The sequence below is a fragment of the Chrysochloris asiatica genome, unplaced genomic scaffold, assembly GCF_000296735.1.
Source record: "Chrysochloris asiatica unplaced genomic scaffold, ChrAsi1.0 scaffold00130, whole genome shotgun sequence".
Classification (NCBI taxonomy): domain Eukaryota; kingdom Metazoa; phylum Chordata; class Mammalia; order Afrosoricida; family Chrysochloridae; genus Chrysochloris; species Chrysochloris asiatica.
The window spans coordinates 1,629,905-1,644,621 of NW_006408648.1; the positions used below are offsets into that span (position 1 = coordinate 1,629,905).

At 49.3% G+C, this 14,717-nt stretch overlaps 1 protein-coding gene across 3 annotated transcripts in view; it reads right to left on the reverse strand.

Moving 5' to 3' along the window:
• Window positions 1-3,759: 3,759 nt before the first annotated feature.
• Window positions 3,760-14,717, reverse strand: part of SEMA5B (sema domain, seven thrombospondin repeats (type 1 and type 1-like), transmembrane domain (TM) and short cytoplasmic domain, (semaphorin) 5B) — a 53,102-nt gene continuing 42,144 nt past the window's right edge. Inside the window, exons 11-21 of one of the 3 annotated variants that reach the window (XM_006869359.1) lie at window positions 9,759-9,876; window positions 9,431-9,612; window positions 8,039-8,182; window positions 7,685-7,832; window positions 7,324-7,549; window positions 6,929-7,147; window positions 6,330-6,500; window positions 6,103-6,252; window positions 5,713-5,757; window positions 5,100-5,305; window positions 3,760-4,859 (exon numbers count right to left, since the gene is read on the reverse strand). In XM_006869359.1, coding sequence (XP_006869421.1) covers window positions 4,701-4,859; window positions 5,100-5,305; window positions 5,713-5,757; window positions 6,103-6,252; window positions 6,330-6,500; window positions 6,929-7,147; window positions 7,324-7,549; window positions 7,685-7,832; window positions 8,039-8,182; window positions 9,431-9,612; window positions 9,759-9,876 — 1,768 coding nt within the window. In that variant the 3' untranslated portion in view covers window positions 3,760-4,700. Of the gene's footprint in view, window positions 4,860-5,099; window positions 5,306-5,712; window positions 5,758-6,102; window positions 6,253-6,329; window positions 6,501-6,928; window positions 7,148-7,323; window positions 7,833-8,038; window positions 8,183-9,430; window positions 9,613-9,758; window positions 9,877-14,717 lie in introns of all 3 variants that reach the window. The other 2 variants (XM_006869360.1, XM_006869358.1) reach the window with 2 other exon arrangements.

The following is a 14,717-nucleotide window of genomic DNA, read 5'->3' on the forward strand; positions in this document are numbered from 1 at the left end:
AGCTTCTCGGCCTTCTCCTTGTCGGTGATGACCAAGGTGTAGAGGTATCTGCTGCACCGAACCTTAAACTTCACGTTGTCCTTGTTTTTCTTGATATTGACAGATTTGGCATCCTTTCGCCTGGCTGTGAGTAGAAAGTCCTTGATTTCCTCAAGTTTGCGAGGCACGGCGGAGGAACGCGCGTGAACCGGTACAGCCGGCGACAAGCAGTGAGGAGGTCGGAAGAGGGTAAATATTTTTAAGTCTTCTTCTGACTCAGTGACCCTGGATAGAGTTTCTGAGGAGCAACTGGTAGGTTTGAATCACTGACATTTTGGATAGCAGTCTAGTACATATCCTACAGTGCTGCACCATAAAAAAGGAATGAAGTACTGATACATGCCACATTGTGAGTGAACCTTGAAAATATTATGCTAATGGAAAGAAGTCAACCACAAAAGACCACATATTGTGTGGCTGCATTTATATTAAATATCTAGAACTGGAAGATTTGTAGAGGCAGAAAACAGATTGGTGGTCACCAGAAGTTGGGAGCGATTGATTGCTTACTGGGTATAGGGTTTACTTGTGGGATAATGAGTTAGATGGAAGTGGTGATTGTACAATATTGTAATGTATTAAATACCACTGAGTTGTATACTTTAAAAATGCTGTTATATTAATTTCACCTCAGTAAAAAGAAAAAAAGTAATAAATACATCTCACAGATAATCATATACAGTCAATTGTCCTAACAGCTTCACACCACAGAGTGGCCTCTATGCCAGGTATCCTCCAGTGCAGACTTTTCTGGTTCACCACCTCAGGGTACATACTATTAACCTCTGTGGACACAGGGGAGTGGTTAACAGGCTTTAAGAGTCCAGAGTGAAGAGGACTTTAAGGTCTAGTGGAAGTTTACACAAAGATTTTCAACCAACCCTCTTGTTTGGGCCGCCACCTTCCCTGATAGCTGCTTCTTACAATTTCCAATTGTTCCCTAAGTTGTTTTTGGTAGTTGCTCCCCATGTGGGTGCTGAGGTGTGACTCACACACATTCTTTTAGATAACTTGCTCTTCCTCTATCTCCTTTCTGTCTTCATGTCTTGTGGTTCAGTATTATCAATCTGCATTAGCTTTACTGAAAATAGCAGAAGAGGTTTTAAAAATTATTATTAGTGTTCTTTTTGATTTAAGAGTAATTTTGAGAAAAGGGCAGAAATGGCTTCATGCTGCCACTTCAAAGCCAGAAACGTCTCTGCATTGGTTTGTATTTCTTTTTGGTATTTCTGGTTCCTATATCCTCTAAATTTTCTACAACAAACATGGATTACTTTAATAAGAAAATGCATGCACATGCAATAAACATTAAGACAAGAGGGCCCCCATAGGCTTAGAGTAGCCCAGCTCTGCGTTTTCCTTTCTCTTGCTGAGCCACCTGGAGCTGTGAACCCCTTGCTTTTCTCACCTCAGCCCTCTGACATAGCTATCCACGTGGCTCAAAAACCCATTGATATTCAAGTTAAACCAAGTCAGTCATCGTATAGAGCAGAGTAGAACTTTTCCATAGGATTTCCAAGGTTATAATCTTTACAAAAGCAGACTGCCACATCTTTCACCCATGGAGCAGCTAGAGGATTCAAACTGCCAGCCTTTTGGTTAGAAGCTGGGTGCATAACCACTTTGCCACCAGGACTCCTCCCGTGTGGTTCAAGCACCTGTTAAAGAACACCACACCCTTTTTGTTAAAAGGTACATTCCTGGGTTCATCTCAGGGTCAGGGATGCTACTGAGTAGCCTTTACACCAACCACACCAACTCATCTGCATATGGAATGAGCTCCCTTAGGCCATTCTGAATGGCAGTGTCTTCAAATTTACAACCACTTTCATAAGAAAATTCAGGGGTGTGTGCTGCCATGGCACCCAAGGATTTCCATTCCCACCAACATCATTCTAGTCACTAAGGAGTGATTATCACCTGGGAATTTTCCATGACCTCTTTCTAAAGGCCTGTCCAGTTCCTCCACTTGGACACATGAAGTGGTCCATCTAAGGTAGGCATCCTGAAACACTCTAGAATTTCACAGGCTAACCCTGTACAGGGTCGCTATGGGTCGGACCCGACTCGATGGCACTTAACAACAACAACAACAACCATGTCAGAAGGGACCAGTCGCTGGAGGAGGATATCATGTTTGGTAAGGTGGAGGGTCAGAGAAAAAGAGGAAGACCTTCCAACGAGATGGATTGGCCAAATGGCAGCATTGATGGACTCAAGTGTGGCAACGGTAGTGAGGTTGGCCCAGGATTGGGCAGTGTTTAGTTCTGTTGTGCATAAGGTCGCTATGGGTCGGTACTGACTCGATGGCACCTAACAACAACAACCATGTCTGAAGGACCCTGTGCCTGATCAACAAAATGGCATTGCGGCTACACCAAGTGAAGCTGAATAAAGTCTTGCTTGAGCTTCCAGTCCTAGAAGCTTAGGTCTTTATTACACCAAGAGACCCTTCCCCTGGTAGTTTCAGGTTTCAGTAAAATCTCCATAACCCCGCCCATTGAAAACTCACCAGAACTACACCTAGGACCACACTGCCTAAAATACCCCAGTCTGTAAGAAACGGGCGGGTCTCTCATGATTGAGTGCCCACAGGTTTAACTCTCAATAAACCTGCCTGCTGTTGAAGCCAAGAGTCTCCCCTCATCTCTTTCTTTCTTATTCCTTACAATGTCCAAGTCCTGGTGTGGTGCTGTGGGTTAATACACTGGACTGCAATGTTGGTTTGAACTGCAAGGTCAATAGTTCAAGCTCACTAGCCACTCCTCAGAAATCCTATACAGGGTTGCTATGGGTCTGAACCAACTCAATGACACTTAACAACCATGTTCAAGAGAACCTGAGACCCCAAAATCTAACATGCTCTACATACCCTGTGAAACTCTCAACTCATGGAGCTAATGACAACCCAACAGGAGTTCTAAAGCTGTGGAATGCCCATATGCTTCCTGGCTCTGAATATTTGAGCTCTCTGATGGGGCATCACTTTGCTCTGATGTTTAGCTTGTCTCAGGTAATTACAAAGGATTCCAGAATCAGGGTTCCAGGATGAATCTTTTCTTCTTCTCCTCACCCGCTCTCCTAGATTCTCAGTATCCTCTACCACTGGGGTCACCAGCTTCACTGCCTTATCTACAATTAGATTTTGCTGGGAATCCCATGAGAAATGATGATCCCAATTAAATCAGTAAATTGCTCTCTATGTTGAACATGTCTATCAATCTCATCTGAAATGGTAGCACTGATTTGGTGAGCTGATGCTTTGAAGACTTCTTAGTTCAGCAAAAACTACATCGCCCACTCTCCTTCCCCACAGGTTTATTCACTTCTCAGTCAATTTTGGCTTCATTAAACTCAGTCTTGTAAATACTTTGCAGAATAACCTTCATCAATACCCCCTGGCTGGACTCACACATGGACAATTTTCTCTGGAGTTGGAATTGATGCCTGAAAGAGCTTCTAAGGGGTGAGCAATAATCTCTTGTTCTCTTCAGTATATCTGTATCTCTATTTACATGTTTATCCTCAACTTCTTTTCCAAAGAGTTTACAGTAACATGTATGTGTACATATGCCCACAAATGCAAAGATACCCTCTGATAAAGTCACTTTACTTGGGTCATTCCCTCCACTCTCAGAAGGCCACCTGATACCACAGGGCATGGCTATGAAAAGCCCACCATGACACACACACACATGCACAAAGACAATGCTACATTTGGAGATTGGATATCATCTTTAATAATGCCACAGCTCAACATCCTCCCTGTTGCTGTAGCATACTTGTAATGTGTGATATGTGTGTGTGTGTGTGTTTGCATTTGTATGCTCCTGAACAAATGAGGGGCCAGCAGAGACTCCAAAGCAAGTCTCAGCTAACAACTCTGTTGAGCAGCAACTGGAAGATGAGCTCCAGAGAGATATGAGGGCCGGGCTCCTTCCTCCTGTGGTCTTGAGCCTTCATTTTTCCTGGCCACCTCTTGTGCACTCTGAGGAGGGCAAGGCTGAGCCTATGCCAGCCCAGATTAAAGGGCTTCTCAGCAAAGATCATCCAGCAGTCTCAGTTCTCAGTGCCTCAGACAAGAGTAATGTCCCTAGGCAAAGTGCCGACTGCTAGGCAGAAGTGGACAACTTGGGCCAGCCTTGGCCCCCTATGTCACATTGAGGCAGCACCATAATGGCCCAGCCCTGGGCCCAGAATCCAGAGCTACTAGAGCCAAAGACAATCAGGATGTAGCCCATGCCCTTCCGAGGGCCAGCCAGAGAGGCGCAGACTTGGCTTGTGATGGCCACAGGAAGTCATTTCAACCCAAACTTTAAGAGCCTGCCCTCCTGTTATCTCCACTCTCCAATTCCTCACGTGCCCAGTAGGTCCACAGCCCAGATACGACAGGGGAATGGGTCAGCATGATGCTGGGTCACAGGAGGCTATGAGAGACATGAGTGAGCTGGAACAGTAGACATGTGCTAGCCTGAAGCCAGTCCTCTCCCCACTGGTCACCGCTAGCCAGAGCTCTCTGAAGCTGGATGGGACCACCACAAGGCAAGGCAGCAAGTTCTTGGCCTACTGTGGAGGGAGAAGACCAAACTGGCTCCACCGTCCCATCGCCGTCTGCTCTGTGCCTTAGGAAGGCAAGAAGTCCAAGTCCTAGGATGGTGGTATCAGCTGTTGGGAAAGCACCGTTGTCCAGGTGAGGCCTCAGGCCGGAAATTGGGTTTGTTCAGTGGACTTGGGTAGTAGGTGGTTGTGTACACATTGGTTTGCTGCAATGGGTAGAAGTTGGACCTGTCATCAGGGATCAGGTTATTCTTGTTCAGGGTCTGTGGGAGGATAAAGGAACCAGAGAAGAAGGGGTGAAGGGAGAGATAACGGAAGGGGAGAGGCCAGGGTGCAGATTCAGGAGCCAGTCAGTGAAGGACCGTGCTGACTGGGGCTGCAGTACTCGTCCACACCACCACTACCCCCTCCCGCAGGTCCAGCCCAGCTATACCCAGAGCCCTGGCTCCTCCGCCCTGCCCTTCTACCCTGCCCTCTGCTTCTTGGCCCTTTTGAGGCCCCACCTTGAACTCCATAGGTGTGTACTTCTCGTTCTTGGGGGTGCCCCCACCCTTGTAGTGCAGGTGGTTGGGGGTGGCAGGATGGACAAGTGTGGACTCCTGGGACTGACGCTGGCAGTGCTGGCAGGATAGGTACACCGCCAAAGTCAGGAGCCCAGAGCCCAGGAAGCAGGAGACGCCTGTGGCCACCAGGTGGATGAGACTGAACCCTGGGAGAGACAGAGGCAAGTAGTAACAAGTGGGACACTGTGAGGAGGGGAGACTCTGGGCAGAACAAACAGAAGGAGCAGTAGGAGGCCCAGGTTTTCAGGTTAGAGTCAAAGGAAAGAGGACGGCTGGGCAGCTTGTCAATGGGGAGCTCTGTCACAGGACAGCCTGTAGCTTTAGTTGGTGGTGGCAGCCAAATGGTCCATAGTCAGATGACTTGTCCTTAAATGTGGGCATGGTGACAGACTCCTAGCTAGGGGACATGGCCGAACTGCCCAGGCCCCAACAAGACTTGGCTATCTGGAGCAAGAGGAGGGAGAATCTGGATTTTGGAGGTGGGAAGGTCTCCTCCTTGAGGAGAAGCAGAAGAAGGAAGGGGTGGTGAGGCAGGCCATCTGGCTCCATTTACCTCCACAGCCGGTGGCCTCCTCCACACTGGAGGCAGGCAGGATCACTGCAGGAAGACAAAGCAGAGAGGGGTCAGGGGAGAGAGGTGAGGTGAAAGGTCCATCCAGGGCTGTGTGTGTGGTTACATTGGAGCATGGAGCTGAGAAAGTGGGGCCTTCATTCCTGTATGTCTCTGCCCTTGACTCCACCTCTAAGAGATTTTGCCCATTCCTTAGACGGAGTAGTCACAGTTCTGAGTGAATGTGTTAAGGCAAGAATCTGGGTTCTTTCTTGGCGTCTCCCACCTGGTGTTTCATCCTGACACTTCATATGATATGCTTCAGAATGGGAAAGATGGGGTGGGGTGCAGGTTGGGAAGGGTGGGTGTGAGGGTGCGGACACCAGGACCTACCAGGAATCTCGCTGTAGGGGCAGGGGCGGTTCTGGCTGCTGTTTCCAGTACAGGAGCTGGGCCCGGGGATGAGCTCCTCACAGTGCCGGCTGCGGCTCTGGGCTCCATCCTCAGTACATGCACTCCACTCAGACCACGGGGACCAGCCTTCTGTGGGTTGTGGGATGAAATGAGGTTAACCACCGTGGATCCCATGTCAATGCTCCCCAGCCCTGGCCAGCTGTTACCTGGGCAGGCCTGTGTGGCACACAGTGCCTCCTCTGTGTGTAGCCCGAGACAGATGTCCTCGCCAGGGGAGGGCACAGGGCTGGTGCAGGAGCGTGTGCGTTGATAGTGGCCTCCACCACATGAGGCTGAGCATGGGGACCATGAGGTCCAGCAAGACCAGGCTCCCCGCACTGCAAGGAGAATCGGTGTGTGAGGAAGACTGGGGGCCTCCCAGACCTCATCCTTTACTCAATACCACCCTCTCTCCCCAGCCCACTGTTAGGAAGTGCCACCACCCTCAGAAGTGGCAGGAAAAAATGCAGGTATCATGGAAGAATCCAAGCCTTTAAGAAATACCAACTGCATTTCAAAGTTGGTTTCCTATCTGGGCAAGCCATCAGGGGAAAGGAAAACGTGGCAGGGAGAACTGTACAGGAGTAGCTGCTAAATCCATGGTCAGGGCAGAAAACTGCTTTGGGTTGTCCTATAGAGAGGTGGCAGGGGTAAAGGTCACCTAAGCAGGAGGCGGAGGTTGGGGTGGGGGTGTTCGAGTGGGGGTGTTCAGCAGACCTAGAGATCTCCTAAACCAGAGCCAAGGTTTCTTTGTGAGAAAGATTACCTGGACACGCCTGGGGGTTGCAGTCCTGGTACTCGGCTGCATCACCCACGCAGGGCAGGCCCCCATTGCGGGGCTCTGGATTCGTGCACGTTCTCTTGCGGACTCGGAAGCCCAGCTCGCAGTCCCGAGAGCAGGAGGACCAAGGGCTCCAGGCGGCCCAGCCCCCGCTCACCGTGTGTGGGGAGGTGCTTCCGCTGCGCAGAAGGTCATCTACCAGGGCTGAGGAGGGGACCGGCCTCAGCGATGAGGGTTCCCTGCACCCCACCCCCACAGGCCTCCTTCCTTCTAAACCACGTGTTCTGCCCACCCTGAGCTTCGCTTCCTCCACCCTTACCCCCACCCCCAGAGCTCTGGGTCCTGGGAAGGTGGCTGGTGGTGAGGGTGCAGGGCTGTACCATCGGTGTCGCAGGCTCCTGAGCCGTCCGCGGGGCAGGTCCTCATCTCTGTCCTCCTCCTGCCAAACTGCAAGCCGTGGGGGTCGGGTAGGGGCGCACGGCATGTGAAGCGGAAGCGCTGCTCCTGCCGCGCCCCACCCTGCGTCACGTTCACAGGTAGCCACGGCGTCCACGGAGTGTTGCGCCGCACTTCGGGGCAGCTCTCCGGGTTGCACGTCTTGAACTCCTTGGCGTTCAGAGCAGGGGGTGGTTTGTCCTGCAGCCGCCAGGCTGGCCCTGCGCCTCCCACTGTCCCATCCCTGCCTGCCCTCCCCTGGGCCTGGGCTCCCTGTACCCTGCTCCCCACCCTCACGGGACCCACCACGCTGCAGCCCGGGCAGGAGTTGCCGTTCTCACAGGACCGACGCCGCGACTGCACGCCGCCCCCACAGTTGCTGCTGCACTTGCTCCAGGAGCCCCAGGATGCCCAGAAGATGGGCACCGGGCAGGGCGTGTTTTCATTACAGAACCTGAAGGAGGTTGAGAGAGGAAGGAGTCGTCACCCAGGGAGCGAGTATTCCCTCCCTAACATGAGGACACTGGGACTGTGGAGACTGGGAAGGATGAGTCTATTGCATTGACTGGAGAATCCAGGGCACCTTCTAGGGACCCGGGGAAGTTCGCTATCTTGGGATGAGCCTGTCCTCAGGCACTCCCAGGTCACATCCTAGCTCACCGCTCCTCTCGGCTTTTGCCCACGCAGATGCGGCCGCCGTGGCGGGGAGCCGGGTTGCTGCAACTCCGCTGGCGGACCTGGAAACCAATCTCGCAGGACGTGCTGCAGAGGGCCCATGATGACCACGGGGTCCATGCCCCGTTCCTGGTGGAGTCACAGAGGGGTTAAAGACACATGATCTTTGGAGCCCCACTTTCTTAGGCTTAGTCCACTTCTGGGTATAGGGATTTTGTGTCACTGTCAGGTTGTTGTCAAGTACCGTGGAGTTGGTTCCAACTCATAGTGACCCTGCACAGGGTTTCCGAGGTTGTAAATCTTTATGGGAACAGAAAGCCTCATCTTTCTCCCATGGAACCACTGGTAGTTTCAAACTGCTGACCTTGAGGGTTAGCAGCCCAACTCATAACCACTACGCTACCAGAGCTGAGGGTTAGGTGTCATTATAATCATGATTTATTAAGCCCTAGTCCTGGTGTGGCTCTGGTAGCATAGAGGTTAACGAATTGGGCTGCAAACCACAAGCTCAACAGTTCAAACCTACCAGCTGTTCCGCGGGAGAAAGATGAGGCTTTCTGCTCCCGTAAAGATTTATAGCATCGGAAACCCTGTACAGGGTCGCTATGGGTCATAACCGACTCCATGGCACATAACAACAACAAAAAGTCCTAGTGTGGCTTTGTGGGTTAATGCGTTGGACTGCAAGGCTGGTTTAAACTGTAAGGTTGGCGGTTACAGCTCACCAGTTGCTCCTTGAAAACCCTATAAGGGTCACTGAGTTGGAACCAACCTGACAGAACATAACAACAACAACAGAGAGATTCAGAGTGGTTTAGTGATTGGCCAAATGTTACACAGTAGCAAGCCAGGATTGGCACCAGGTCTGCCTGTCTTGCCTCTGTCCCATGCTGTCCCTCATGTTTGAGACAGCTAGAGTTACTCAGGCTAGGGTCTGTCTGGGGGCTGATTCCCATAACTATTCATGTTTCCTCTTTGCATCAAAACTCCCACCGGCAGACACTTCTCTCCCCCACTAGAGTGGGAACTTTCCCAGTGTTCACGTTTCCTGCCTCAGATATTAGTCCAATCCCTTTCACAGCCCTGGAATGGTTTCTGTCCCTGAGTACAAGTAGAGATGCCTACCCTCCTCTTCCCTTCACCCCAGTCCTAGGAAGCTTGGTGGTGATGGTGTGCTGTGGAGATGGTTCTGACTCATAGCGACCCTGTACAGGGTTTCTAAGGCTATAAATCTTTATGGGAACAGAAAGCCTCATCTTTCTTCCATGGAACAGCTGGTAGTTTCGAACTACAGATCTTGAGGTTAGCAGCCCGACTCGTAACCACTACGCTACTAGAACTCCTTGGACAGTACAAAAACCCCATCTCCTCACATACCTAGAACAATTGGCGATGTGGATGGCTGGCCCCAGACAGTCACGTCCCCCACAGCGGGGTCGTGGGGAGTCGCAGGCTCGGGCCTGACACAGGCAAGAGCCTGAGTTGTCTCCATCTAAGTGTTCACATGGTTGCCATGGTGACCACGGACCAAAACCCCCATCTTGAGTCAGGTCCCGCACCTGCAGACACACATGAGAGGCAGGAGACTGCTGTCACACAAGGAGCAGGGAAGGCACAAGACTGTAAGGGACTCTGGGGATGCTGATAGGGTCAGAGCCCGAATTCAGGGAGCGGCAAAGAGTGGGGTGCAGGAACAAGTTCTCACAGGACATGCTGTGATGTTCTGGGTCCAAAGACTCATGTTGGAGCTGTCCTCAAGCGTGCTGCAACGTTGCTGCTTTCCATCCCAGCCGCAGTACGGGTCCCTTGCCCCCAGGCATGCCCTGCCAGACAAAGGTCATGAAATACAAGCCCACAGGTCTCCCAACCTCACCTGTATCCCAAGAATATACCTGGGCACCCCTTTCCATCATGTGCCTTAATAATAATAATAGTACAGCTAAGTTCTGTGTTAGGCCTTCATTTACAAGCAGGAATTAATTTAATATAACAACCCAATGAGGTAGATACTGTTAGCCCCATGGTATAGATGAAGAAACACAAAGCGCTTACTAAAGACTCAAGCCAACACACACTTTGCCCAGAGACTGTACTGCCTTCCTCAAGTCTGAGTACCCATGCCCCTTACCCAGTGCTGCAGGAGATGTGTCAACAGAAATCCAAAGGAGTAGTGCCTCCCACCAGATGCTACAACTTTAAAACTGCCACAGCAGTTTTCAACCCCGACTAACCACCCATTAGAATCACCGGCGCAGCTATTTTCAACTACTGACACTTGATCTCTCTGGGAGCCAATTGGTTTCTAAAAGTTCCCCAGGTGATCCTAGTGGGAGTCAGGTTGAGAATTCCTGTGATCCACAACACAACCTTTCTAATAGTGGAACCATTACTGAGAGGGGAAGGAAGCGAGTTCCCCAAGATCACACAATTCTACGTCTCCTGACCAACGTGGCATTTCTTTCTCGGGGGTTTCAGAAAAGGATATCATGTGCTAGAGACAGTTGATGTGGCATTTTATGAACCATTTACATCAATTGGAAAAAATAGCTAGCATTTGTGATTGATAATAATGATAAACAAGATTCTATCCAACAAAAACAAATGTCTGCCAGCAGAGAAAATGGATAAGAGTGAAAAATCTGAGTTAGCTTCCACAAGATAAAGGCAGAGATTCTGGAGAAATGCAACTGACCTCATGCTATTTCTTTCATCTGGGCTTCAATAGTTCTAGGCTCGTTAGAACTTGTAGCAACCCAATGGGACAGAGTAGAACTGCTCCATAGGGTTTCTGAGGCTGTAGATCTTTACAGAAGTAGACTACCTCATCTTTCTCTTGAGGAACAGCTGGTGGGTTGGAACCACCGAACTTTCAGTTCGTAGCCCAGTGCTTAACCCACTGTACCATCAGGGGTCCTTAGTTCTATATCAGTAATGCCCGATCTGGACTGTATCTTATAATCCCCTAGGAATCTTTAAAAAAGCTCAAACAAACAAAACCTGCCTAAATTTGGACTTTTTGCGTTTCAGTAGCTCCAAGCATGCGGATGCTTTAAAAACTCTTAGGTGATTCTTTTGAATATCTATCAAACCACTGTTCCTAGGCCATTTTTTGTCCAAGGTCCCAAGGCAAGAAATGAAGCGTCTTGTCTTTCCAATTTGTGACAGACTAGAAAAGGAAGGAAGAAATATAGGGTCGATGTGTCCCAAGCCTGCTCTTCCCTGGTTCCTGTGCCTTTTCCATGAAAACCCAGAGAAGCAACAGGAGACCAGATTGTGTAAGGACAGGCCTACCCTGCCCGTGGCAGTCTCAGGCAGCCTGTATTCTCCTCTTATGTATAATGAAAGGGGATACCTCCCCAGTTCAGGAGGATCCATATTTGCTCCTTTCTGCCAAAGGCAACTTCCATGCTTCCAAAGCAGGGAGTGTTAAGAAAATTAAAGCTCCCAAAAGAGGAGAGTTAAAGCGTATCTCTGACTATAGGAATAGCAGCCTTTTAAGAGGTCTTTTCATAAAAGGAGCCTTCAGACCTACAATACATCACCACGTCCTTTTTACTGTAGTGTCTTAAGCGGCCATTACAAAAGGGAACAGGTTCAATCCTTGGGCTCAGAGGCAGGACAGAGATGGATGGTGGAAGTCCTAAGCAGATAGATTCCAGACCTTGTAGCAATTAGCCTGACAATGGGAGCTGTCCATGGTGGAAAGCAGTCCGAGAGTTTGTGAGCTTAAGGCTCACAAACTTAGATGGGTCCAGCCCCACTGCCAGGGAGGAAGGGTGGTTGGGAGATGGCATCCTTAAAGCCACCTTCCAAGGTTCTGGAGGACAGTGGGCCATTCCTGCACTCACAGGGGGAATCTGAGTTGGGCTAGAAGGTCCTCCCAAGGGCAGCATGGAGAAGGCATGCTGGAGGGGAAAAGGGTGGTTCGTACATAAAACATCTGCTAGGGAGAGCCAGTCAGTGGCTCCTTCTCTCCCATGGCTCTTTCTGGTGTGAGACCTTGTCTCTTTCTGGCCAGACCAGGATCCTGATCATGGTCATGGGGACGAGACTTGTCTGAGTTGGAAGGAGGATGTCTGAGTTGGAAGGAGACTTGTCTGAGTCCTTGGGTCCTGGGCTGAGGAGGGGGGCCAGGAGAGCCTCTGTGTAACCACCCTCGTCCTTGTCAGCTTTGGAAGGAATGAGTAAAAAGCATCAAGTGTCTTCTTGTTGTTGTTAAGTGCCGCTGAGTCAGTTCTGACTCATAGCAACCCTGTGTAGGGTTTCTGAGGAGTGGCTGGTGAGTTTGAACAGCTGACCTTGTGGTTCAAACTAACCTTGTGGTCTAGTGCATTATCCTGCAGTGCCACAGGACACAGTAAAACCCTGTGACAACACATACCATGAAAACCCAGATTCTACTGTAATGTAATTGGCAGTTGGCTCCCAAATTGGTGGTGGCACGTGTTTGTAATAACGTGACCCTACAGCTTATAATGTTTGGATCCCACCTGTAGCTTTATGACAAGGTTTTCCCTGTACAAGTCAAGAACTCCTATCTCAAATTTGTGAAATCAAATAGGACTAAAGTATTAAACTCCAAATTGTCCCTCATTTTTACCTTGCTGTTCCACTTGGCTCCAGGGTAGGAATGCAGTCTCCCTGTCCCCTCCCTGCAGACCCATGGGCATGGGGAAATGCCCCAGGTTTCTTTCCTTTCTCTTGTCCTACTGCAGACTTGGGTACTTCATGGGAGCCCAGCAGAAGAGGGGTGACCATCCTGCTCACTGCTGTCTGATCTTTATAAAATACTGTTTTCATTCTGCCGGCTACTTCATTCCACTTTCTGCTCGAAGTCCACTCAGGTGCCCAAGTCCACAGTATTTAAGTCAAAACCCTCCCTTGACATTCTCAACTGACCTTATCCCCATGGTCCAGTCCTATTTTTCACTCCTCCCCTGCAGCAACCCCCCACCTGAGGCCAAATGATCAGTCAACTGCAAGCTCCGTCACTCGAGGAAGGTTACTTTGTGCCTTAGACTGAAAAGACTGGGATACTGTGTTTGCCTTCCAGCATTTACCATCTCTTGGCAAACAAGGCCCATGTGACAGGTATAATAACATCACAGAGTTAATGAAGAACACAAGATATGAGCAAATACTGTCAGCAGGTGGCCTGTGATTCATTGCCAAGCAGTGGTGTCTCGAATCAATGTCACAGATTCTGAGACTAGACAGGAGACTCCTATTAATATTTGTGGAAATAAGAAAGGAATAAGATATTACAGTTCAGTGAACTGTTCATATGTCTCTTCTAGCCATAGTCTTTGTAACTCCCACCAAACAACTTTTTTTCTGATGGGTCTGGGTAAGAGAAGGTGAGGGAAGATGCTGATGGATTATAGGATTCATTGGGAGTGATTAGTAATGGAACTAATTGTGAAAGCTTGGAACTCTGACATGTGTATAAAATGAGACATTTCAGAAGCAGGAGAGTGGAATTCCGCTACCATCAAAGAAGAAGAAGCAGGAGTGGAACATATCCTTTTGACCCTGAGATCCCTGTGCGATGAACCTTCTCTGGTCTAGGGACAGAAAGCTGTGACACCAGAGGAGTACCAGAAGAGCAGAGGAACAAAGAGCCAGAGCAAAAGAGACAGCAAGTAAATCTGAGTGCATGTGAGCAGGAGGTTTGCTTGCAGAGTTGGGGTGCTTCCAGGCACTTAATTGGGGGAGCTAGGTTAGCTGACCCATAGAACTAGAGCCAAGAGTCTTCAGACTGAAGACTTATATTGTGGAGTGGTAGGTCCCAAAGGCATGAACCAGAGACCAGGCCAAGGGGCCGAGGGCCAGAGAGAGAGGTCTGCCTGTGGGCATGGCTGAGGAGAGACTGGCCTGACTATGAAACTGTGGTCTGAACATTTCTGATCCTGAATTGTAATCTAACTTCCCTAAAGAATCCCATCACTGTAGGTATGGCAGCGGAGTTCCGTGTGGCCATTGCAACAGATTATCGAACCCAAAAGAGAAGCAGACAGTGCTGTGGAAGAAATGATTTGGGGCCATTTTTGGCAGATACTAAAATCAGCTGCTGTCTAGTCAATTCACACTCATGGCAACCCCTTGTGTGTCAGAGTAGAACTGTGCTCCATTGGGCTTTTGATAGCTGAATTTGTTTAAGTACATTGTTAGGCCTTTCTTCTGAGGTGCATCTGGGTGAACTCAAACCTTCAAATTTTTTGTAACCATTTGTAGCATCCAAGAATTCCAAATAAGATACTAGCTACCACTTATGATTCACCGAGCTGGGTACTTCATATCATTCTCAGTCCTTACAATGACTCTGCCTAAATTAAAGATTATTTGTTCTATCATAATCTGCTTCCTGGTGTCCTGATGAGAAGCTAAAACTCAATAGATGAAGTAACCTGCTCAAGATCTTACAGTTAGTAGATGTTAGAACTGACAGGGAAACCCAGCACTGTCTTATTCTACCACACGGGGTCTTCTCACTACACCTCATTGTGTCCTTCTGTGTGTCAGAAATGGGCTAAGCTAAGGTTTCTCTCCCTCCCAGACACTGAGAGTTTTAAGAGACAACTATACACATGGACCTCGCCAGATGGAATACATAGAAATCAAATTGACTACATCTGTGGAAAGAGACGATGGAAAAGCTCCATAT